General features: G+C 39.9%; 1 protein-coding gene across 1 annotated transcript in view; it reads right to left on the reverse strand.

The window, feature by feature from the left end:
- Positions 1-25,840, reverse strand: part of adam22 (ADAM metallopeptidase domain 22) — a 143,954-nt gene that overhangs the window by 7,625 nt on the left and 110,489 nt on the right. Inside the window, exons 15-30 of the mRNA XM_017719809.2 lie at positions 23,256-23,355; positions 22,319-22,390; positions 22,117-22,209; positions 21,941-22,021; positions 21,177-21,227; positions 20,782-20,845; positions 20,588-20,693; positions 20,384-20,503; positions 19,049-19,217; positions 17,971-18,082; positions 14,726-14,816; positions 13,184-13,237; positions 12,236-12,343; positions 7,090-7,190; positions 5,966-6,032; positions 205-328 (exon numbers count right to left, since the gene is read on the reverse strand). Of these exons, the coding sequence (XP_017575298.1) occupies positions 205-328; positions 5,966-6,032; positions 7,090-7,190; positions 12,236-12,343; positions 13,184-13,237; positions 14,726-14,816; positions 17,971-18,082; positions 19,049-19,217; positions 20,384-20,503; positions 20,588-20,693; positions 20,782-20,845; positions 21,177-21,227; positions 21,941-22,021; positions 22,117-22,209; positions 22,319-22,390; positions 23,256-23,355 (1,513 nt within the window). The remainder of the gene's footprint in view (positions 1-204; positions 329-5,965; positions 6,033-7,089; positions 7,191-12,235; positions 12,344-13,183; positions 13,238-14,725; positions 14,817-17,970; positions 18,083-19,048; positions 19,218-20,383; positions 20,504-20,587; positions 20,694-20,781; positions 20,846-21,176; positions 21,228-21,940; positions 22,022-22,116; positions 22,210-22,318; positions 22,391-23,255; positions 23,356-25,840) is intronic.

Here is a 25,840-nt window from a genome sequence, read left to right on the forward strand (position 1 = left end):
AAAGGATTTGCAAATCATTGTATTCTGGTTTTATTTATGTTTTACACAACGTCCCAACTTCATTGGAATTGGGGTTGTATGTACTGTCCTGTTCTTGTGTTTAATCCTGCTTAGTAATCACCTTCCCCACATCTACCACTCCACCAATGTATAAATACATTCATAACATCACAACCATGATAACAGACTCTAGCTTGGTCTCACCCTGGCACTCTGTCTGTTGGCCTTCCTCTCCTCGTCGGGGAGTGGGGGCATGGGGTAGGGGTATCTTCGGCTGGAGGCGATGGAGCCTGTGGAGGAGGTCGGAGACTTGGCCGGCGACAGCGTCCTGTTGGGGGACGAGTGGAGAGAACAGACCCTGCGTTAGACCCATTTTCCATTCTATATGAATGCATATGATTCAGTTTACAGCACATTATGGGTCAGGAGCTGTCACCTTTGACCACTCACAGAGGTCAGAGGGAGCACTTCCAACACGAGTCGTCATCCAAAAGCAACTGTTTCTACTGTATTTGTAGCGCTGTGGAGACTCCGGGCTACGTTTGCCCGTTTTCTGAGGGATTCAGACAACATGGTGGATGTGATGTGGTGAATATGGACAGACTAGATGGCGCTGGTTAGCACTACACAGAGTAAGCTCAACAATGCCGTCATGATGACAACGCAGACAGACAGACATACGGACACGCACACAGAGTGGCAAGCATGCAGAAAGAGCAGAAGAGAGTTTTGTGGGTGAAAGAGAAAAACAGGCCAGAAACCTCAACGCAAAAGGGAAGCAGAAACCCAAAGGTGAGCAGGACACAGCAGATAAAGTTGCAGATGAGCCACTGATGTCAGATGCCTGTCTAATTACATATGACTGGTACAAATGTGTTAGAGAGATAGAACACCTGGCTGTTTGGTGTTAAGTGTGGTATGAGCTTTTTTGGGGTTTGTGTGGTGTTACTTGTGGTACTACCTGACCTTGAATGCTCTACTGCTTTCATTCAAGGAAGCCCTGAGCATTATATCAAATGTGCTTTAACCCTTGTGTGGTGTTCAGGTCTGTGGGACCCATTTTCAGTGTTTACCAAAAGAAAAAAATGATGTGATTTATTATCATTCAACCTCAGATTCATGGTCTTTGCTCATTTTCTGTGAAGAACATATAAAATAACACATTTTCAGGGTCTTCACTCTGTTCACCCCCCACACATTTATATTACACGTGTGGTGTTGGACTGAACCTGCAGGGAGTAAAAGTGTGGAGGTGCTGTGTCCTTCACTCTGTTCTCCTCCTACATTGCCAGCTGTTAAGAGAGAGTGTGCGTGCGTGTGTGTGTGTGTGTGTGTGTGTGTGTGTGAGAGGATGGACAACATGGACAGGCTGCTGACTGGCTACAGCTGCCAAAAGAGAACCCTACACTGGATACTTGTGATATTTTAGACATGGCAACCCCTGGTTCCCATCACCACCACTGTAAAGAAATCAGAGTCTGTAAGTTTCTCTACAGTGAACCACATCACATCAAACCACCACACAATTCTGTTTACATTTCAAGGACTGAATTCTTCAGAAAATTTGGAAAAATGGTAGACTTCCCCTTTATCATTTTACCTGTTTTAGCTAAAAATGTGAGAAATAAATCTTAGAAGAATGTCTGTTATGCCCCTTATTGACTAAAATGGCAGTGATCTGTGTTTTCAAATCATTATATTAACTGAACAATAACAATGGACATTTTTAAAAATATATTCGATTGTAGTTTGTTAACTTTTTATGTATAAAGCCATAAAAATCTCACATTTAGCAGTTTAGTTTTTCTGCTATCACAGCAGAAACAAATCAAATCAAATGTATTTGTATAGCGCTTTTTACAACTGATGTTGTCACAAAGCAGCTTAACAGAATTCCAGAATTCCAGAATTACAGTTAGCTCTTACTCAGCCGCTGCTCAGTGTAATGATACAGCTGTGTGAAAAAACAGTGCTTCTTAATCATCCTGTGCAGCCAGAACTAACTCTTAATAATCTATAATATTATAAATCAATACCAAAATACACTGTCGTTTTATTTACAGTCAGTAACGACAGAAAGGAAGACGCAAACAGCCCTAGAACCATTTTCAACACTTCTCTATTGATATATAATGTTTGCTAACTTATGCCCAAGCAATTATAAACAGTCCTTCCTTTTACTTCTTAATTATCATCATATTTATCATTATTGGGGTATTTTGCGAAATCTTTTTCGCAAATATACACAGAATTTTAGTCATAGGCACCAAAACTGAATCTCTATCCTGAATGTGTGTCTTATTCAGGCTAGTAACATTATTTGTTTTGTGTTTTAATAAATACATACAAAGCATAACATAATGTGACAAGTGTAACTGTACACGCACTTTGTTTACCCTGCTTGCAACGTGATAAAGCGGCCTCAGAGCAGAAGTACAAGGTTGGTGTTTCTAATAAAGTGGCCAATGAGTGGAAAAACAAAGTAGGTGTTTCTAATAAAGTGGCCAGTGAGTGGAAGTACAAAGTGGGTGTGTCTAATAAAGTGGTCAGTGAGTGAAAGTACATAGTTGGTGTTTCTAATAAAGCGGCCAGTTAGTGAAAGTATAAGGCTGGTATTTCTTATAAAGTGGCCAGTGAGTGAAAGTACAATGTAGATGTTTGTAATAAAGTGGCCAGTGAGTGAAAGTACAATGTAGATGTTTCTAATAAAGTGGCCAGTGAGTGAAAGTACAATGTAGATGTTTCTAATAAAGTGGCCAGTGAGTGAAAGTACAATGTAGATGTTTCTAATAAAGTGGCCAGTGAGTGGAAGCACAATGTAGATGTTTCTAATAAAGTGGCCAGTGAGTGGACGTACAAGGTTGGTGTTTCTTATAAAGTGGCCAGTGAGTGGAAGCACAATGTAGATGTTTCTAATAAATTGGCCAGTGGGTGGAAGCACAAAGTAGGTGTCTCTATTAAAATGGCCAGTCACTGTAAAAAACAATTTTTTTGTTCATAAGGTGAGCCTGTGAGCCAACAGTATCAGAGGCATGTCCTTAAAGAAAACCTATACACATCATTATAGCTTCAGAAGTGGAAAAAGAACATCTGGTCAATGTAAATAAAGAGTAAAAAAATAAGAAAGAAATAGAAAAAAGCAAAATGAATAGGGGGAGGAATACAAAGCAGTCTGAGATAATACCTAATATAGGGTCCTTCAGTGTTTTTATTGACATCTTCGACCCATTTAGTTACATAATAGTCTGTTTTGAAGCAAGGGGTTAAATACCTGCAGGAGGGGGTGGGGGAGGAGCGGTGGTGAACACAGAAGGAAAGAGAGGAGGTGAGAAAGAGTGGAAGAGGAGGAACAGGTGAAGAGAAAGAGAGAAAGAAGGAGTTGGTAAAAGACAGCAGAGCACAGCACCCACATTCCCTACGGCCCACCAAGATGCAAGTGAGAGAAGGACAGAACGATGTTTTGGACGTAATACATAATTTACAGATGTTACAGCGACCAATTCTATGACTGTTGATACACCCCTATTAAAACTGCAGAGAATAATTGCTGTAGAACTTTAACTGAAATTAAGAGTTAGAAGTTGTAACCAGTGGCATAGCCAGAATTGCAACATATTGCCAAACGTATTCACTCACCCATCCAAATCACTGAATTCAGGTGTTCCAATCACTTCCATGGCTACAGGTGTATAAAACCAAGCCCCTAGGCCTGCAGACTGCTTCTACAGACATTGAAAGAATGGGTCGCTCTCAGGAGCTCAGTGAATTCCAGTGTGGTAACGTGATCGGACGCCACCTGTGCAGCAAGTCCAGTTGTGAAATTTCCTCACTACTAAATATTCCACAGTCAACTGTCAGTGGTATTATAACAAAATGGAAGCGATTGGGAATGACAGCAACTCAGCCACGCAATGGTTGGCCATGTAAAATATCAGAGCAGGGTCAGCGGATGCTGAGGCGCATAGTGCACAGAGGCCGAGACTTTCTGCAGACCTCCAAACTTCATGTGGCCTTCAGATTAGCTCAAGAACAGCGTAGAGAGCTTCATGGAATGGGTTTCCATGGCCGAGCAGCTGCATCCAAGCCTTACATCACCAAGCGCAATGCAAAGCGTGGAATGCAGTGGTGCAAAGCGCCGCCAGTGGACTCTAGAGCAGTGCAGACGTGTTCTCTGGAGTGACCAATCACGCTTCTCCGTCTGGCAATCCCATGGATGAGTCTGGGTTTGGCAGTTGCCAGGAGAACGGTACTTGTCTGACTGCATTGTCTCTAGTGTAAAGTTTGGTGGAGGGGGGATTATGGTGTGGGGTTGTTTTCAGGAGTTGGGCTCGGCCCCTTAGTTCCAGTGAAAGGAGCTCTTAATACTTCAGCACCAAGAGATTTTCATGCTCCCAACTTTGTGGGAACAGTTTGGGGACGGCCCCTTCCTGTTCCACCATGACTGCAACACCAGTGCACAAAGCAGGTCCATAAAGACATGGATGAGCCAGTTTGGTGTGGAAGAACTTGACTGGCCTGCACAGAGTCCTGACCTCAACCCGATAGAACACCTTTGGCATGAATTAGAGCGGAGACTGCAAGCCAGGCCTTCTCATCCAACAGCAGCTTCTGGAAGAATGGTCAAAAATTCCAATAAACACACTCCTAAACCTTGTGGAAAACCTTTCCAGAAGAGCTGAAGCTGTTCTAGCTCCAAAGGGTGGGCCATATTAAACGCTATGGATTAAGAATGGGATGTTACTCAAGTTCACATGAGTGTGAAGGCAGACGAGTGAATACTTTTGGCAATGTAGTGTATAAACAATAAGGGGTCTTATTATGCATCAGGAACTAATGGAAACACTTAATGGTTCCAATGGTTTTTTTTTCAGCAGGGTGCCCAGTTAGTGTTATAACAACACATTTACCTCTAAAATGCAGTCCTCATTACACTTCATATACTTTTCACACTAGCATGATGAGATGCTCCTAAATTAGCACTGAAAACAGTAGCAGAGTGTGTGACAGCATGTTAGTGTTTCCGCCATTGTGTAGTCTTGGTGCTGCTATATGATGGGCCACCGATTCAATGGTCAACACAGCCAAAGCAGTAATGCTACTGGTCAAAGACACATGTTTGTGTGTCAAAGTTCACCAACGTTCAATGCAAAATGTATTCGCTGTGGATGATCTGCTGCAATTGATTTAAATCAGTTGAATTTAATTAGATTTCATTAATGAACTTAAAATTTTGAAAGATTACAGTACAGTAGTGACAGAGGACATACTTTCCACATTTATGTAAACAATCACAAAACTGGCTACACCACTGTTTATAGCAGAAATTATAACAACTGACAAGAACTTAAAAGTCCTTAAAAATGTTTAACGAAATGCAAAAAGAACAATCTATTACATTAACTGACATGATGTCATGTCCGATGGCGCTATCCAACCATACTTCATCCCACTTAAATCCTGAAATCAAAAGACAATTTGATTCTACAGGAGCTAAAAGCCAAACCCTTACAGTACGTGTGTGTATCTGTCAGTTGAATGTGGAGGTCAATTGCATTTTGGTTTCGGTGGCATTTCCTTCAGATCAGGCCTTCCCTGATATTTCGTAACATGCATTCGATAGGACCCAGAAAAAGAAGGAAAGACAGAGTTCACTGTGTCAGAGCAGACTCCGAGCTGCATTCCTATCACATGCATGTCACTTTTACGCGTGCCTCTCCCTCCAAAGACTGAAGCCAGTTTCTCGAGTCGCTTTCTCAAGTTAGTATTTCACCACATGCAAATAAACCCACTGAGACTTTCAAGGTAACTTCTTGCATCTTTAGGATTTGATCTAAACGTCATCTCAGCGTACATGCAAAACCAGACAGCCAGCGTTTCTCTCTAGCTGAGAGAAATGCTGTCTGTGGCCACAGCTGTTGACCATGGATGCGGACTGAAGTTCCTGTGACTGGAACCCGTAACTTACTCTGTGGAGTTGGAACGAGGACGGAACTTCTTCCCTTTCAGCTTCTTGCGGTTGCCACTAATGTTCCCTGCAGAAGAAAACAGGACAGTGTGTTTACAGATGAGCATATGCGATACATAACAGATGAGCTAGTGGCGTCAGTTTGCTATCACTTATCATAGGAATCATTTGTATTCATTTATATACATTCACAACTTAAACAATGCACATTTAAATGAACTAGACAGAGATGTTTTATTTGACCACCATATGCATACGTTTTCTCCAAGGATGTTTTGTTGCTTTTTTAAGTGAGAAGAAGTTAATATATCCTCTCAGTTTTTAATGGACAATTTCTACTTATTTACTGAGTTAAACAAATATTTTATAAATGAAATCAAAAATCCTGAAATGTTTAACTTATTCAATCAACTTATTTCCATCCATCCATTTTCTAAATCAACTTATTTTTGCTTAGAAAATCAACAAAATGTCATTTGAACAGTGGCCCTCAAAATGTCTGTATACAACTGTATATTTGACATAATTAAGGAACATGAAATGATAAGACACTGATTTTCCAAAAGATCCAAAATGTTCTATAATCAAGTTATGCATCACAAAATGTATTCACTACCTTAAATCTGGTGCATTCTGTGTGTGTGTGTTTATATATATATATATATATATATATATATATATATATATATACACATATATACACACACACACACACACACACACACACACACACACACACACACACACACACATATATATATATATATATATATATATATATATATACACACATATATATATACATATATGTATATATAAAATCTACAAACTACTGTTCTGGAATCTTTGGTTTTATATATACAGCACTGTGTGAAAGTCTTCAAGGCACCCAAGACACATTCAAAAATATTTATTTCAAATATATTTTCAAAAAAATTTTTTGTGTTGAAATAAAATGTATAAAAATTTGCTTAGATGCCTAAAACTTTCACACAGTACTGTATATACATATATGGATGTGTGTGTGTGTGTATATTTATATATAAAACAAAGATTCTAGAACAGTAGTTTGTAGATTCTAGTTTGTAGATTCTAAACTGAACTGAACAGTTTTAGAGGGGTACCTTGCCACGAGTTGCTCCTGGGGCGTCCGTTTTCACAGATATCAGAAATGTTTTTGGCATCTGGAATTCTCTCACTCCAAGAATGGGACAAACCGTTAGACCTTCAGACCAAAGCCACAAATCCAAAGACAGTAATAAATGATTACATGAGCATTAGCAGCAAGGAATGGTTTGACAAAAAATCTAATGTACATAAAACTTTCCTCTTACCTCAAATGCTATCAACCAGCCAAGACTTTTTATGTTTGACATTTACTTTTATAGTTTTGCAAAGGAGCTACAAGGCTAGTGTAGCTAACAACGGATTGAATACGGCACCAATTAGCATTGTGCAAACTGTATGACTGAATGTGCCTCAAACTGTCTTGAGTTATTAAGTAATCTCAAACACGCGTTTATGCGTTTTCTGACCCTGTATGACATCCTGTTACAAAAGTATGTCACATAGCTAAAAACAGGCAATTTGTAAGGCATTTTTAATAGATAACAATAGGGATGCACTAAAATTTCAGCCAAGAAATGTGAACAAACATGGTTCTTTCAATTTTCGTCCAAAAGAGAAAAAATCCAAAGAATTTAGGACAAAAAAAAAAAGTGTCAAAATGTAAGACTCATTTTAATGGTACTGAAAATGGTAAACGGTTAATAAAAAACGTTCGTTCCTTCGCTCTCTTTGTTGGTCAGCGCGGGTGCGTTCAAACAGTTTGAGCAGCATCAGATCAACAGTGAAAAAAAAGTTCAGAATTTCTATATTAGGCATGTGATTTGATCACTGTTTATCCCAAATATCAAGAGGAGGCACAACACTCAAGAACTTCTCCATTGCATTCCACCCCATTTGATACGCAAAATACAGCAAAACAACAGAAGCAGAAAGGAAAGGTCCCGCTAGCAGGGAAACACCGTCTGTAAAGTTATGAAAAATGCAAAAATGCAAAATTGCAAAGCATAACTAAAAAAATAATGGAAATCAGTGCCTTGGATGATCAACAGCTCTCTCTTGTCGAGGACGTTGGATTTCGTGGCACATACTGTAGCCTACATAGTGAAATAACTTCAGTAAGGTTCTTTTATGTAAACTGTTTTAATTTGTCAGCTCAGTTTTTTAAATGTCTATTTCCCTTGTTACCTTGTTTATGTTTTGTATGTTTATTCAAAAGCACACATAACAGCCAATTGTTTCTGTTTTTGCTTTCAGCCATAGGTGTCTTAAATATTTGAATTCGGCCAGGAATTTTTATTTCGTTGCATCACTAGATAGCAGTACATGACATAATGTCTGAAACCACATAAGCATCTGTTTGAGATTACTTAGACTTAGAATCTTTCCCACTATCACTTGGCACAACGTTAGCCAGTGCAGGCAACTAATAGCTGATATAACAGAATTGACAGTTAGTGTTCTCCTCCAAGCGTGTTGAGCTGTACAATGATATTGTATTAGCTTTTCATGGCTTTACATGCCTCAAAGGAAGCTTGTGCTAGCCGGCACTGTTAGTATAGTGTGATTGGGAGAATCTTGCTAGTGCGTGGAACCTGACACACATAAATTGGGGAGAAATTTGACAAAAATATTTTTAAAATACATCACATAGCTAAAACAGGAGTACATAGTTCATACATTTGTCCACTTTTCAGCTCCACTTCAGACACCAAACATGTTCTGACTACGTGGATTACCTTTGTTGTAAATGGAAAGTAATGTGCATTTGATTTTTTGTCAGTCTATCTCTTCAAGACACAAACATCAGAATGGCAAGTGATGTGAATGATGTGAATGACGTGAATGACACAAATGGCACAAATGACAGATGTCACACCACTGAAAAGCAGGATGGAAAGAGTAGATGAACCCATTACCACATGAAGAGCAAGCTGACATGACGGAAAGCCTTGTCCAGGTCGAGACAAAATCATGATCACTTACTTACTGCCGTCACACTGTTACTCAGCTGTGTTTACTCTCACAGTGACAGAGAGAGGAGAGAGTTATCACAATTCTAGCAGGAAACAGCAGGGGACAGAGAGTCAGAGCAGCAGAGAAATCCCTCTTTCATAAGACTTTATAAGGTTTATAGGGCCTTCGTAAGACCTTCATTTATTTCCCATAATTGAAGACCTCAAACGATTAAACTTTGTGCTGTCTTTTCTAAAACGATGTGCACAATTCAGTGTTTTTACTGTTTACTGTCTACAGTCAGTACAGAACCTTAATTCCTTCTTATTTCATCTGTGGAGAGGCACTGCACTGTCTTACAATCCCTAAATACACCTGACACAACTCATCAGTAGTTGAGTCAGTGAGTGTGTTTACATGCACTCAATAATCCAATCATAATCAGATTTCTGCAGTTATTTGAATATCCAAACGGTCATGTAAACAGCACAGTCCAATTTCTTATATCAAAGTAATGTCTAGAAATCCGATTAAGAAATCCAATAAAAAGCGCTGGATTTCAGTTCAGTAATCAGATTTCTCAGGGCATGTGAACTCTTACTCTGACTTCTTTCGGATTTCTCAGTCTGCGCTTGTGTGAAAACAGATGGCGGTACCGGAAATAAGCAAGAAGTGTTGCCTCAAGACGCAGCAAAACACTTTTGGAGCGACGCTGAACATGTACATTCATACATACTTCCTCCTCTAGATGATGTACATTCATATTTTCAGGTAAAGTGCTGCGATGTTTTAAAAACACAGCCTCTGCGTGACATTTGAGTTTTATGTTATGTTTACGTCATGTCTTCTGTGAGTTTATTGGCTGGTTGCAAAACAGAAATCCGATTACTCCCTGACTCATGTTGACCTGAAGTTTCCCATTTTCTGATTACTCAAGTACATGTAAATGTGTTAAATCAAATTACTGACAAAATCAGATTTTCTGCAGTTATTGGATTATTAAGTGCATGTTATTGGATTATTAAGTGCATGCAAACTCACTTAGTGTTACCAAGCCGAGTCAAGAAAACGCTAACAATGTTCTCAGTAACAAGGAATTTTGGGGGTGCTCTGCTAGCTGATGCTCTGTAAAATTAGAGGCTAACTAGTAACAGTAACTACCACAAATGGTCTAAATTACACAATAATGTTTAACTGGCTACTTTGCGTATTGATGATAAGTGAATGCTAATGAAGCTACAACTCAGTCAGAAGTGCTTCCTGGGACTCCAGATGGACTACTTCTTGATTCCCAGCACAAATACAAATAACTCTACTAAACGAATAAGCATAAAAAACTTCATATTTTAGCATAAAAAACTTTTTTTCCTCTCTCAAGCACTTTAGACTACATAACGTAATAGAAATGACCTAAAAGATGTTAGGAGGTCCCCTGGTGACTGCAGTATCCTGAGCAGCTGCTTATGCTGCTTATTAGGTAGAACTGGCACTGGCCATGAGCCTGCATATCTATAGCCCAGTCCCAAATGGCACATTCGCAGAGGACTTAGCCAGTCTTGTTGCTTAAAATTCTAAGAGATACAGGCAAGGATCAGAGAAATGCATACTTTAAAACCAAACACCCTTCAGGTCTCTTGCTCTACAGATCTAAATGTCAATGATGTTATTAAAGCATGGACTGAGGAGGAACGCAGGGCTTAGAGTGTCATTCAGAACTGGGCTTCTGTGCTCCTCTCTCTTTAGAGAAGTGTGATCACTCTCAGCAGAGGGCGCTACACTACTGAAGAGAGGTGGGTCAGCATGGGGTTGTTTGGCTGCTTAGTGTCGTGCTTTTTGCCATCTGCCAGGCTTGTGCTGAGCTATAGTCAGAGGCTATTTGTCTATAACAGAAAATAACCTTTGTGTATCTGTATACTGGACAGTGAATGTGTGCGAGTAGGAGCATGTAGTTCTGTTCATCCCTCATTTCTTCCTGTTTATGTGTAGGATGCTTTAAGATGTTCAGGTTCTCCTTTCCTGGTAGATTAGCGACCTTTTGATTTTGAGAAAAAGTCGTTATACAAGTGTTTCTTTTCTTCTAGACTTATGTTCTCCTCTGTGAATCCTGACAACTACACATTCCAGATCCAGATCTAAAAATCCAGAACTACATAAATACGTATTTATGGGGGCAGTTGTGGGCTGGAGGTTAGGGAACCAGCCTTTGCGACCGGTTAGATCCCCAGAGCCAGGTGCCCCTGAGCAAGGCGGCTAATGCCCAACTGCTCCCCGGGCACTGCGGATAGGGCTGCCCACTGCTCCGGGGAAGTGTGGTCACTGCCCCCTAGTGTGTATCTTCACTAGTGTGTATGTGGTGTTTCACTGCACGGATGGGTTAAATACGGAGGTGAAATTTCCCCATTGTGGAAAGGTGGGCATACAGCCATATAAGGTTTGAGTGTTCCTGGTCAAATTATGTTTTGTTGATTTTTTTAAAGAGTGAAAACAAACAAATATTGATAACTAATATTTATTATTATATATTTTTATTTATTTATTTACATATTCAGAAAAAAATGGCCCGGGCAAATGTTATGGCTGTTTTAAATGTTATGGTAAATTTTGTTCCACTATGTAAAAAGCCACAATTAAATAAAATTGTGCACTAAAATTAGCAAAAAATTAAATGGCACAGTGTTCTCTGTAGAGGCAGTGTTAACTTCTTTTCATTTAGGAAGGCAACAAACATGTAAATTGACCAGGGTTGTTCCAGCTTTTGCTTTTGTTTTTATGTCATTTTTAAACAAACAAAAAAAACTTAAATTAATAAAAATAACATTATATATATTTTCCTCCACGATCACTTTAGTGTGGGACATTGATTTGTTTCTGATGTTTGACTGGGACACACATCCCCATACCTGGTGGTTTGACAGCTTTACGTACAGCCTCATTTTTACCCTATGAACAATAAGATCACAACATGAATGGCTTGACGTTACTGTATGATTTGAATTGCTATGCTGGAACAGGGAAGCTGCAACAATGTGTGATTGGAAAAGCCTGCAGTAAACTGTGCAGCCCTGCTTTTGACAAACGACTACGGTTCACTTTTAGACGTAGGCTTTTAAACAGAGGGTTGTGTGCTGCTCTTGGCTGAGGATGAGGATGAAGATGGACACAGGTGCACACCTGAAGCCGAACAGTGAGATGTTTTGGCTGATGGAGGGGATGGAGGTGCAGATCTGCAGGTGGGACAGGTAAGCAGACCTCTTCTTGGAGCTGCTGCCTGAGTTGGAGCTCACGCCCTGTGGAACGTCGCTGTAGAACGAGTCGGCATCACCTGGTTTCTTTACGTAGTCGCCCGGCGGCATTTGCCTGGAGAATATGAGCAAACAAAGTAAAGATTGGGTTACACTACACGACTTTTCCCCCGGCTTTAGCCCCGACTCTCAGTCTGACTGAGTCTGTGCTGGTTGGCTCTAGTCTGCAGATTTTTGGGTCAGTCTGACTCGACAGTCAGAGAGAGAGTAGAGTTGTGTTTGAGGGGCACAGACTCAGATTTCAGACCAGTCAGAGTTTAAAATGTTCGATTTTTTTCGACCTGACTGAGCGGAATTTAGTGTAAACTGATCCACGACTCCATCTGAACTCCATCCTGCAGTGGCCAATGAAAACTGACCGCACAAAAGAAGAAAATACAGCAACTAAACTAAGAAAAATGGCGAAAAGACATTTGTGTCTGGGGCGAACCTTTTCAATGAGCCGAGATTAAGGCACTCCAAAACTCTCAAAAAACCACACTAATCACATTTTTAAATCCATGAGCCTCTTTAACATGTTTCCCTGCCGTTTCTTCACCGTGCACGGCAAACGGCAGAGAAAACAGCAGCAGCATCTCTGTGTCTGTTTATTTGAGTCTCCTAGTAATGGGTGAACAAATGAGTTTGTGCGAGCTCAGTGAGCTTCGTTCTGTACAGCAGCAGCGGAATAGTTGAGCAGTGTGTGATCCTAATCTTTTAGTGTGTGATCCCCAATATTTCAGTCACCCAAAGAAATCTGCAAAAGCCAGTTAGACAGTGTGAGATTCGCTCATGAATCCTAGATTAAATACATGTTAGGAGGAGGGTCAGGGTTGTGAACCACTATAGTAGATGTTTCATAACAAACATAGCCATAAGCAATGCACACGAGAGGTATAAGAAAAGGACAACGAACCGGCAGAATCTTCGATGTACTTCAGACTCTGCATACTGCCGCTGCCTGTAGCTCCTGAATAAGGGAAAAAAGACAGTGAAAACAGGGCATTCAAGAGTTTATCACTTCAATACCCAGAAGGCAGATCTACTAGTGTTTTGCACTTGTGATTGTGCCGTACAACAGGCCTTTAAGCCCTACAAAAGAATCAAAGGGGCGACTGCTGCTGTTTCATGCTTGGGCATCATTGCCTACACACTTAAAAAAGATGGCACTTCTAGGGTTCTTCGGTAAAAGCCAACCATGGGCTCTCTATAGAACTATTTGCATGCATAAATAGTCTTTTCCATAGTTCAGATTGATGGAGAATGTGCTGTTCCATATAGAACCTTTTTGAAAATGGTTCTAAACAGCACTAAACAGGTTTTCGCTTTTGTTACAATGTCAAGCTTTTTGTTGCTGTATAGAGCCCCATACAACACGTTCTCCATCAATCTGTAGATCCATTTCACCATGCAAAGAACCATATAAGCACGCAAATGGTTCTATATAGCACCATTGTCTTTACTAAAGCACCCTTAAAGAACCACCTTTAACTATCTTAAGTGTGTATGCAGTGCCTTTACAGGAGTTTAACTCTCAAAGCACAAAATACTGGAGGGGATTATAATTATAACAAACTACACACTCCCATTTACGAAGGCTGACAGTAGTTACTGGCTGATTTTGCCTTAAAAAGCTTGTCTTATTTCTGGTGCTTAACACAGCCACCAATGTTAGTGCTCAGAGATACGCTTCCAATGGAAAGCCGTTTCCACAAGGTGGGAAAAAAAGTCACCTGTCATTCAGAGAAGTATTTCAAATTATGATCTCTCAAAAATATAACACATAAAAGTCAAAATCTCAAGAAACTGAGTCATTATTTCAACATTTTAAGTTCTATTAAGTCATTTAAATTAAGTTATTTTGACTTACTCAGTCAAAATATCAAGAAAGTGAGTGAGTATTTAAAAAAAAAGCCATTATTTCAACCAATTCAGTCTCAAGAAAGAGTCATTATTTTGACATTAGGCAATGTTTTGTCTTACTAAGTTAAATTATCAATAAAAAAGTCATTACTTTGAGATGAGCAGTCAAAAATATAAGGTACAAATATGGACACACTGCTGCTAGAAAAGGGGAAAACAAATAACTTCTTGTGTAACGGGTGGAAACAGGATTCTGTACAAAAAGAATGAGCAAAACAGGGGGATATATCGCAATTATTGGTCATGCTACTAACAAAGCATGTGTTCTTAGAAGATAACTTGTTAAACTGGCTGCCCCCAATCTGTGCAAACTCTCTGTAAACTGTCAGCGATTATTGCCCCTGGGGGGGGTATTACTAGCTACATACACTTGCAGATTCTGCCCTGCAGAATTATTGGCACCCTTGACAAAGATAATGTGACAGGTTAAAATGATTTAACAGAAAAGAAAAAAGCTGAATTTCTCAGCTTTTCCAACAGTGGCTATATTGTTTGTGTCTGTATGTATCTGTGTGTGCCGGTGTGTCTCTCTCACTTGTAGCCCCATGCGGAGATGGTCAGTATGAGGGCCAGGACGAGAATAGATCCAGCGATAGCTCCGATGATGATGTTGGTACTGATGATGCCTGCCAGGGAAAAGAGGCCACGTTTACTCCAGAGACAAGACAGCAATGGACACACACTCCACAAGACAAACGAGGGCTAATGCTAAAGTTAGCAATCATAGATGAATGAACTGTTTTTAAAAGCCACACACCTCTGATAGAACTAACTGCAGGGTTGGTAGGTTGTTAGACAGGACAAAAATTCGGACTTTCCCGAGAAGAGTGATGTTTTAAACACCCTGACCAACCTCAACGAAGACCAGGCACAAAAACAGCCCAACAACTGGAATTACTGTCATTCACACAAAGTAAAACAACACTGGATGTTTCATATCGAGCGGATCTGAGCTCATTGGAAGACCCTGAAAAGCTCCATTCTAGTTCCATTTAACCAGAAAGCTAACGTTGCAAATAAGACAATGTAAGCTGATAGGAAACGTGCTGATAAAGTCATGCTAACTGATTCCAGCAAGCCATGACCGTTAGCCTTACTGGCACTTGAAACATTCCTTGCCCAAATAAACATTTTTCAGAGGTTAGAATATAGTCAAAACAAAAGTTTTGGCACCCCTGGTCAAATGACATGTTGATTTACTAACACATCCTTTACAAAGAACACACCTCTGCATATTTAAATGCAGAATTACTGTTTATTTGCTAAATGTAACATATTGGGGAAAAAAATTAAATGTGGTCTGTGCAGACATTATGGCACATTATATAGCACAATATGTTAAGCAAATAAATAGAAATTGTGCAATGAAATTGTATAAATGCCACATGTAAGCCCCCTATAGAGGATGTGTTCACTTTTTTCACTCAGAAAATAAAAAAACGTGGAATTCTATATCCCATACCCCAATCAATTATCAAAATATTGACTATTTATCTCAATAAAATGACAAATTTTTGCAAAATACCAACTTAATATCTAAATAACATAGATATTATGTTATTTAGAGTGATTTAGTATTGACAGAGTACGTCAATATTTCAAAAGAACAGGTTTGTCTTGACATAGTAAGTCAGTATTTTGAGAAAATAGGTCAATTTTTTGACAAAGCAAGACATTACAAGTCATGAATTCACTATTTTGACATAATAAGTCTATTATTTTAACAATAAGTCATTTTTTTCAACAGTGAGCCATTATTATGAGAAACTAAGTCGTTATTTTTGAGATACTAAGTCAATATTTTGAGAAAACAAGTCACTATTTTGTGACACTAAGTCAAAAAGAGAAAATTAGAATGAGAAAAAAAACTCCTGGGTAATATTTTTCTCCTCTAGCTGGCAGGAATGGGCTTCCAAGAGCACATTTGCTACAACTGCATCCTACAATATTCCAGAGGTGCTGTGCAAAGTAGCCAGGCTTTATTAGATTTATATAATATTGGTAAATTTGGTATATATTATACATTAAATATTGACCCCAACAAAATTGTTACCAAATGCAAAGTAATACAACAGAATGACAACATAGGTTTAACTGCACTTAATTCATAAAATAACTACATACATAAATACATAAAATAGAAAGAAAGAAAGAAAGTTAGGAAAAAAAAACTGGGAAAAGACCAGACACAACACCACACTCCAAAACAACACCAACGTTACACAGAGTCACCTCAAATCAAGTGTAAAGAGTTAGAATGGAGAAACCAGCAATGGAGAAAAGGAAGGCGTGGGGTATACATGGGGCAAAAAACACAGACAAAGAAAAAAGGGGGAAAAAGACAAACACCCAACAAAGAAGAACTCAAATCTGACCTCACTGAAACTCCAGCAAAAGACATGAGCCTGTCGACAAAGAATGAGTGCGTGAAAACGAAAGCTATGAAAAGAAACAGAAAGAAAAAGGAAAACAATTTCGACCGTGTGAAAATGTGCATGACTGGCGAACATAAATATGAAAACAGAAATCAAAAGTAATAACAGACAGATGAGAAAATGCACTGTGGAGCCTAAATACACAGACAGATGCATTATGGATGTGTCCTCTTCATAGTGCTTTAGTGAAGAACTGTAGTAGTAGTGCACTGTCCTCTTATCAGTCAAGTGAATATCAGGGAATATACACTGATCAGGCAACCTCCTTGCTCCACTTACTGTATAGGAGCACTTTGTAGTTCTACAGTTACAGACTGTAGTCCATCTGTTTCTCTGATACTCTGTTAGCCCCCTTTTACCCTGTTCTTCAGTGGTCAGGACCCCCATGGACCCTCACAGAGCAGGTACTATTTGGGTGGAGGATCATTTTCAGCACTGCAGTAACACTGACGTGGTGGTGGTGTGTTAGTGTGTGTTCTGCTGCTACGAGTAGATCAGACGCAGCAGTGCTGCTGGAGTTGTGTCCACTCACTGTCCACTCTTATTAGACACTCCTGCCTTGTCAGTCCACCTTGCAGATGTGAAGTCAGAGACGACAGCTCATCTGCTGCTGCACAGTTTGTGTTGGTTATCCTCTAGTCCTTCTTTGACACTGAGGTGTTTAAAAACTCCAGCAGCACTGCTGTGTCTGATCCACTCAGACCAGCACAACACACACTAACACACCACCACCACGTCAGTGTTACTGCGGTGCTGAGAATGATCCACCACCCAAATAGTACCTGCTCTGTGAGGGTCCATGGGGGTCCTGACCAATGAAAAACAGGGTAAAAGGGGGTAACAAAGTATCAGAGAAACAGATGGACTACAGTCTGTAACTGTAGAACTACAAAGTGCTCCTATATAGTAAGTGTAGCTGATAAAATGGACAATGAGCACAGAAACAAGGAGGTGGTCAGAATGTTATGTCTGATCGGTGTAAGCCCAAAAAGTGTAGACTTTCAGCTTTAATTTGAAAGTGTTTTCAGTGTCCCCCCATTTTAGGGGCTCAAAAGCAATTGGACAAAATAACATAAATGAATTATGTCATTCAATTATATATTGAATTTCAAATCAAATACTGGTATCACTTCAAACAAGGCAGAAAATGAAAGAGCAACAATGTGATTGCAGCCATGCGCTCATGCGCTACATTGTTTACAACAGTAAAATACCTGTTCCCCAGTTTAAAGATGCACTTTTAATGTATTTACTTTTAAGGAGATTCACTGAGCTGTCAAGCTATAGTTAAACATCTCCGGCCACACTGTGAGCAGAGAAAGGTAGTCAGATGTGGGGGTTTTACCTGAGGACGTGGCTGTGGGTCCCACCACCAGGTAGCTGAGAGGAGATGTGGAGTTACAGTCTTCACCCGCCCAGCCCAGGTGACACACACACTTCAGCTCATTACTGCATACCTGCAACGTGCCACACGCAGACCAAAAACTGTAGTGTTTGACTTTGCTGTTGCTTTTGTTAGCTTGCTGCTCATTGATTTATATATAGTTGTTCCATGAACACTGTCCAGTATAGTCTGCTGAAAGCTTGAACACTGTCTACACAGAAATCAGGGATAGATGCTCTACATCAGCAGTTTTCAACCCCCAGTGAACCATGGTAGTATGTCTAGGGGGCCATCTGAAAACACATTAGAGCAGTAAGTTAGAAGTTGGTAGAACTTTCCTTGTTTTCATAATCCCCATGATGACTCACTGAATGGATTTACTGCTTTTTTGGCATTTATTGTTTGTTGCAGAAAAATATGACTGAAATATACTGAGTCCGGATTAGATAGGACACAATATATAGTTTTATAAAGATTTAACAGACAAAATAGAGCCTCTAGTGCCCTAATTAAAAATACTATAATAATGATAATGATAATAAAAATAAAGCTACATTGATTTTTATTCAATGTTTTACAAACTGCACTACACTAAATACAACTAAACAGGGATAATTATGCTCACTATGTAATGAAACATTGAGTTAGTCAGTGTTGTTTAAGTACTCACAATATCCACAATATACCCAGAAAAGCATGTGACTAAATGTATCATGATAACAATAAAATATTATATTGCCCACCCCTACTGTAGATAATGAATGCAGTCAGCCCGAACAACTGCAATCATCTCAAAAAGTTGATTATGCAAGAAAATTTTGATAAACCACTTTGATTCATCAAAACACCCACAGAAACTCATGTGGAACTGTGATTGGTCAGGATGCCCACAGCGCGTTAATGACATGTCTCTTGACTGGTCTGAGAATCTATTTGCATATTGTGGCCTTCTGCGATATCAGCTTTGAAAAGGCCAAATATTGATTAACAAACTATTTATATTGTGTGAAATAATGTGCAATTAGACAGACACACTTACCCCATGTCCAGAGCATATAACTCTGTCATTGGTGCCAGGGCAGGTGCTGAAGTTGAACTCCTGCATTGGGAGGCATTTGTGGTTGAAGCAGATACGGTCAGTCCCACACGCTGTGCCGTCTTCCACGTAACCCAAATCAGTGTCTCCATCTATTATCACATGCCCTCCACTGCCACACAAAAGACGCAAATAAACAATCAGTAACTGATCGCTCTGTGGGACTCTGTCAGGCTTGCAGTGCCATATTACAGTAGCGAGCTTTCACTTCACACATACCTGATTCAACTCAAAATTTAATCCCTAAGCCCTTCACAAGCTGAAATGGTGCACTGACAGACAAGAAACACTGAACTATTTAGTGCTCCACAGACTGGGAAACATCATCACTGCAAATTTAGTATTAAAAGCATCTCAAAAGCCTGATCTGTATGTTTATAGGTTTGTATATGTGTACACATAACTATATGCAAAGGTTTGAACAACCCCAGTCAATTTACATGCTGGGTTTCTTTTCTATACAAAAATAAGTTACGACATGTTCAATAGAGAACACATTTGAATGTGGTATATGATATTTTTCTGCAAAGTTCAGTGCAAAAAATAAAATCCAACCACAGGTGTATAAAACCAAGCCCCTAGGCCTGCAGACTGCTTCTACAGACATTAGTGAAAGAATGGGTCGCTCTCAGGAGCTCAGTGAATTCCAGCGTGGTACCATGATCGGGCGCCAGCTGTGCAACAAGTCCAGTTGTGAAATTTCCTCTCAGAATGGTCAAAACTTCCCATAAACACACTCTTAAACCTTGAGCAAAGCCTTCCCAGAAGAGTTGAAGCTGTAATAGCTGCAAAGGGTGGACTAACATCATATTAAACCCTATGGATTAAGAATGGGACATTACTCAATTTCATGTGCCCATGAAGGCAGACGAGTGAATACTTTTGGCAACATAATGCACAAACATATATATATATATATATATATATATATATATATATATATATATATATATATCACTGTTTTCAGAAGAAGCCTGTTAGCCTTTACATTTTATGTCAATTTCATGATGAATGGATTAAAAGAACTGACCCAAAATGACTTAGAAGAGTCTGGTTCCATTTACTTACTTAAAAGTAAAGTATGATTTTCCTTCTCTTGTCAATTTACCATTTTGGAGATATGAGGTTTTCTTCTGACTATGAATGTATATACACTCACTGGCCACTTTATTAGGCACTATGCTAAAATGCACTGAAGCTGTTCTGGGTGGCTCTTGGTGGCTCAACACCACTTTGATGAGACACTTTATGTTGTGTTCTGATTTAACTGGTGTTGACCTGCAGTCCAGTGAAGCGCTGTGTTGGGCCACAGAAAAGGAGGTCAGGCCTCCCTGCAGTTCTCCCAGTCTGGGTGCTGGAGAGATGTTTGAACACAGCAGGTATCCACACTGCACGTCCCTAAAAACATACAAATCTCATCACGTTTGTTTCTCCTGGACATCGGTGATCACACTGAACACAAAGATGGACATTCAGACTCACTGCTTTTTACACTGAATCCATGTGTCCTTGTCTTTCCCACAATTCCCCTTCTCCGTGCCTTCGATGTTGAGCTTCTCGTAACAGAACTTATCAGCAGACGTTGCCTCTACAATGAAACAGCATATTACACATCACAGTATTGCCAACCCACAGGCTCAGAGTTGATGCAATTAACTGGTGATTTTAGCACTTACTCTCTCCCCAGAGGTACTTGCACTGTCTGTCTTTGGTTTTGCATCTCCCGTTAAAACATCGGCCCTGAGGCAAGAAACAGGGTCATAAAATATGAGAGGTTAATTATTTTTTATGTGTTTAGATTTTATTATAGGTATAAATATGTTTGTTTTAGTTATCCACTTAACACTATGGTACATAAAAAATATTCAAAAAATGCTTAATATTTAAATAAGCTATTTTAATTATGAAATAAATACTCTTTATTTTCATCAAATCAAAACAGTAGTCTAATATAATAATGAATAAAACATAAATATTCTTTTAAAAATATTTTTAATTTAAACAAAAATAATTCTACAATATTATACTTAAAAATAAATTAATAAGTAACTAATTAAAAGACACTAATTACCTGATCTTTTTCACAAGTGTAGCCATCCATTTTGTGTACATTTGGAGGGCACTGCAAAGCAAAATAAAAGTCCTTACTCAGCACTGTGGAGCCTGGCCGCTTCCTATTTCCCCCCTTATATCAAAAACAGGACTGCTAATCAGCGGAGGGCACCTGTAAGCGAGTCTTGGATGAATGGGAGTAAATGGAGGTCAACGACTAAAAACAAAAAGCAAAGTTAAAATAGTGTCTAATCACTTGAGCAGAACTTTCCTTTAATTTTAGAAAGAAGAAGGACGTATTTCACTAAAAAAGCAAAGAAAATGCACTTGTTTGTTTCCTCTTTTCCACAGCAAACGGGTTTTGGGCAGCAGGACGCTCACATTACTGCTACTGAGTGCTGATTGGCTGGCAAGTGGAGCAGCTCATTGGCCGTTCACACTCTTAGACATCATGAACGTACATGAGGTGCCGTTTTAAACTCCTTTTAAAGAGTTTAAAAGCTCTTAAAAATATAACAGTATTATATAACATTAAAATGTTTTATGCTGCTCTGTGTTCAGGAAATGATTGTATTCTTTTACATTAAAAATGTTTAAGCAATTATAAACTATGATTTTGCTTCAATGCTCCATATGAAGCCATTCATATTGGACTTGCTCAGGAGCGCCCTCCAGCTTTTGAGGAACCAGAACACATTGCAGAGTGGGAATTCTCCTCTCTACAATTTCTCTGTTATTACATTACATTGTTGGTGCATCCTGGCTGTGTAAGAGCACCCTCACCTGGCTGGAGTTCCCTGTGCAGTTCTCTGGTATATCACAGTCATTGACAGCCTCTCTGCAGATCACACCCATAAACTCCATCTACAGAAACAACAGATAATTGCGATGTAAACCTCTTACAAACACACAGACACACATAAACACGCCTGTCTGACACACAGACAAGCTTTTCATACCTGACAGTTACTGCAGCAGAGACCATTACTGCACTTAGAGCCCTGAGTCAGGCTGCACTTCTTACAGCAGTTTTCTCCTTCTCTAGCACACTCCTACAGAGAGAGAGAGAGAGAGAGAGAGAGAGAGAGAGAGAGAGATATGAACACATTGGTCTGTGATTCTCTTGGAGACCGAGGTTTTGAATGTCCAGAGAATCCTCACCGCTGGGGTTCCACAGTCACACTCCTCCCCCGGCTCCACGAACCCGTTCCCACACTCCGGAGGGTCCAACAGCTACAAAAGATGGACATTCACATGAGGAGTGACTAGTTTCTGGTGGTCATGGCAGCCCACTCACATGAGGTAGATATACTGCTAAAATAATTTAGCTGTTTCTGGCAGTAGCCTATCAAGGTTTTGACTTAAAGGCATTTTCTTAAAATTTTGATGAAAATTTTGAAGAAAAAATATGAAAGAATCAAATATAGACAGCGTTGCTGCATATATCACTGCTGTCGGACGAAAAAACCTTGTATCTCCAAAATGGTAACTTTACAGGAGGAGCAAAAAACATACTTTACTTTTAATGTAGGTCAATGGAACCAGAACTTTTTCCAAGTCATTTTGGGCCATTTCTTTTGATCCCTCTATCATATGAGTTACACACAGTGTAAAGGCCAACAGGCATCTTCAAACTATGTCAAAAACTGAAAAATGACAAAAATAGAGATACAAGGTTTTGTGCCGACAGCAGCAATATTCTACTTTCTACTGGTGAACAAACCTCAACCACACATAATGACCTAAAGTGATGTGAGCTGAATAGCTGCACTGCTGCGGGTTCAACTACAAATTACCTTAAAGTTGTCCACTTTGTTTGTGTTATTTTGACCAAAACCATTCGCATTTGTTAGACCACAAGAATTCCCTGACTCATCGAAAACCCACAGAACACTTACTGGGAACAGATGGAATTAGCCAAGATGCTCTCAGTGTGCAAAAAAGTGTGATTTGTTTCAGAGCTCATTTGCATATTGCAGACTTCTGCAGCATTGATATTGGTGACTGACAGTGATTAACGAATGCAGCCCTATTGTTAAGCCATAAAGGCTATTGATGCAGTGCAGGAGGGCAGCAGAGCAGCAAGGCAGGGGCTCACTTTAAAGGGTTTGTTGAAGAGACACGCCCCACCGCCGCTGTTTAGGAAGTTGTGGTACTCCTCTACGTTGCAGTCAGAGAACCTCTTGGGCAGGTAGAAGCTGTCAAAAAGAGAGAGTCACAGAGAGCTAAGGTTATACTGGACAGAGAAGAGTGAGCATCCAGTAGCTGGGTCTTCAAAGCCCAATACTACAGGTTAACGCAGAGAGCAGGCTGTGTGATTTATTATGTCCTACAAATACATATACGAAATATTAAAACAGTTCCCAATATACAGTTAAAGAAGTTAGGTGTTAAAGGAACACTCAAAATTGCTGGTAGCCATTGCTACATCTGTTGTAAATAAGCCTACTCGCCTTTAAATGCCATGCCACAGTAGATCCTAGAGCAGTGGCCACCAACCGTACTCCTGGAGATCTACTTTCCTGTGGAGTGTAGTTCCAGCCTGCATATACCATGCTGCCCCCTCCCCTTAAGTAACACTAACACATCTGATCCAGCCAACCAGTGATCTCTGTACAAGTTAATTGACTGGTGCAGTTGCGGCAGATTGTGGTTGGACTCCTCAGGGAAGTAGATCTCCATCACCAGGTTTGGTGACCATAGCCCTGAGTGAGATTTTCAGGTTTAAAGACTAGAAAAAACACATTCTGATGAAGCTGAGATAAAGTTTTGAAACCTACCACTGTTTTGAGGCTGAGGTGTTTGAAATTTTTTTTTGGATGCAAAGCACCTCATGGACCTTGCTTGTAACTCACTCACTCAATCACTCACATTTAATAAGACTGTCCATAAGGGGGAGCTATTGGCAATCTAGTAACTAGAGCGAAAACAATCTTGGGTTAGCTGGAATGGCTCTATTAAGCATTGTAGACAAGAGAGAAGTGCATGTCTTCTAGGCCTTTTGGGTACTGTATGGCACTATATATGCTGGTGCTTCGCATCAGTGCCACTTTACGTCCATGTTTGTCTTATCTGGCTAATACAGAAAACAGCCAGATAGCTAACGATACTGCTGGGACACCGCATGATCTGTGGCTATGCTAGTGACCAGGATTTCTTTATCATAGCAAGGGGTATTCCCAGTGGTTGTATATCCATATCCATCTGTGCATAGTGCATGCAGGGAATTGTAGTCAGAGAACACTGATGGACGAAAACATTGATACAAAATAATGAATACAGCAAAACTGATGAGGCTGAGGTGTGCAGTGATGTGCTACAACATATTAAATGCTAGTTTCAGCTTCCAGTGCTCCTTTAAGAGAGTGTACAGCAGAATTGTTTCAGGTTTACTTGTAGAATGTTCAGTTCGCCGACTGATGACCCATGCTACAGCCCTCAAGGGTCAATTTCAATTAAAAACTACAACAGTTTACAGCTCATAGTTCCCTGTAGTTGATGTGCAAGCCATCTTCTAGCCCTCCACAAGTGGTCAGTGTAGCATAAGCAGCTCGTGGCTGAACATTTTCAGGTGACATATATGTTGGACTGACAAAATAGATGTTTATAATGAAGTGGACAGTGAGAGTAGAATGCAACATAAAGTGACCAATGTCAAATTTAGCCATAATATTTAGCATAACGTTGCTCAGAATGTGAAAAGCTGGAACTGCTGATTATGAGAAGTTCTCTGTCATAATAGAGACTCTGATTTTCAAGTGTACTGAGGGTAGAGGAGGAGAAGACAAACACAACACCAACACAAAAGACACCTGGAGAGAAACTGGAACGGGAAAATATGGAAAAAGTAGAAAATACTCAAGACCACACAGAATGACACACAATAAAAGCTGTAAAAGGATCCAGACACTTTTGGTACACCTTACCACCTACAGGCAAACCATAACTACTAGAGCAAGGCCTTTAGTTCTGGCCATAATGGTCAACACACTTCTACTAAGCTCATTTCTGCAGGCACGTCTATAGGAATTCCATTAGTATGCTAGTACTAGATCAACACTGGTGCAAAACATGTTGACCGTTCTAGACTTAATACAGACATTTCAAGTTTGTAAAAATATTGCATATGCTTTTTTTTGTAGTTCCCTACAGACATTTAACATATATTCATTGAGCATTTTATTAGGAACACCCCCTCGTTTCTACACTCATTGCCCATTTTATCATCTCCATTTACTATATAGGTGCACTTTCTAGTTCTACAGTTACAGACAGTAGTCCATCTGTTTCTCTGCATACTTTGTTAGCTCCCTTTCACCCCTGTTCTTCAACCATCAAGACCCCCACAGAGCAGGAATTCTTTGGGTGGTGGATCATTCTCAGCACTGCAGTGACAGTGATGTGCTGGTGGTATGTTAGTGTGTGTTGCTGCACATTTTGTGTTGGTCATCCTCTAGGCCTTCATCAGTGGTCACAGGACGCTGCCCACAGGACGCTGTTGGCTGGATCTTTTTGGTTGGTGGACTGTTCTCAGTCCAGCAGTGACACTGAGGCGCTTAAATACTCCAGCAGCTCTGTGTTACTGCAGTGTTGAGAATGATCCACCACCCAAATAGTACCTGCTCTGTGAGGGTCCATGGGGTTCCTGAAAGGGGGCTAAGAAAATATCAGAGAAATAGATGG

This window comes from Pygocentrus nattereri, chromosome 24 (assembly GCF_015220715.1).
Source record: "Pygocentrus nattereri isolate fPygNat1 chromosome 24, fPygNat1.pri, whole genome shotgun sequence".
Lineage (NCBI taxonomy): Eukaryota > Metazoa > Chordata > Actinopteri > Characiformes > Serrasalmidae > Pygocentrus > Pygocentrus nattereri.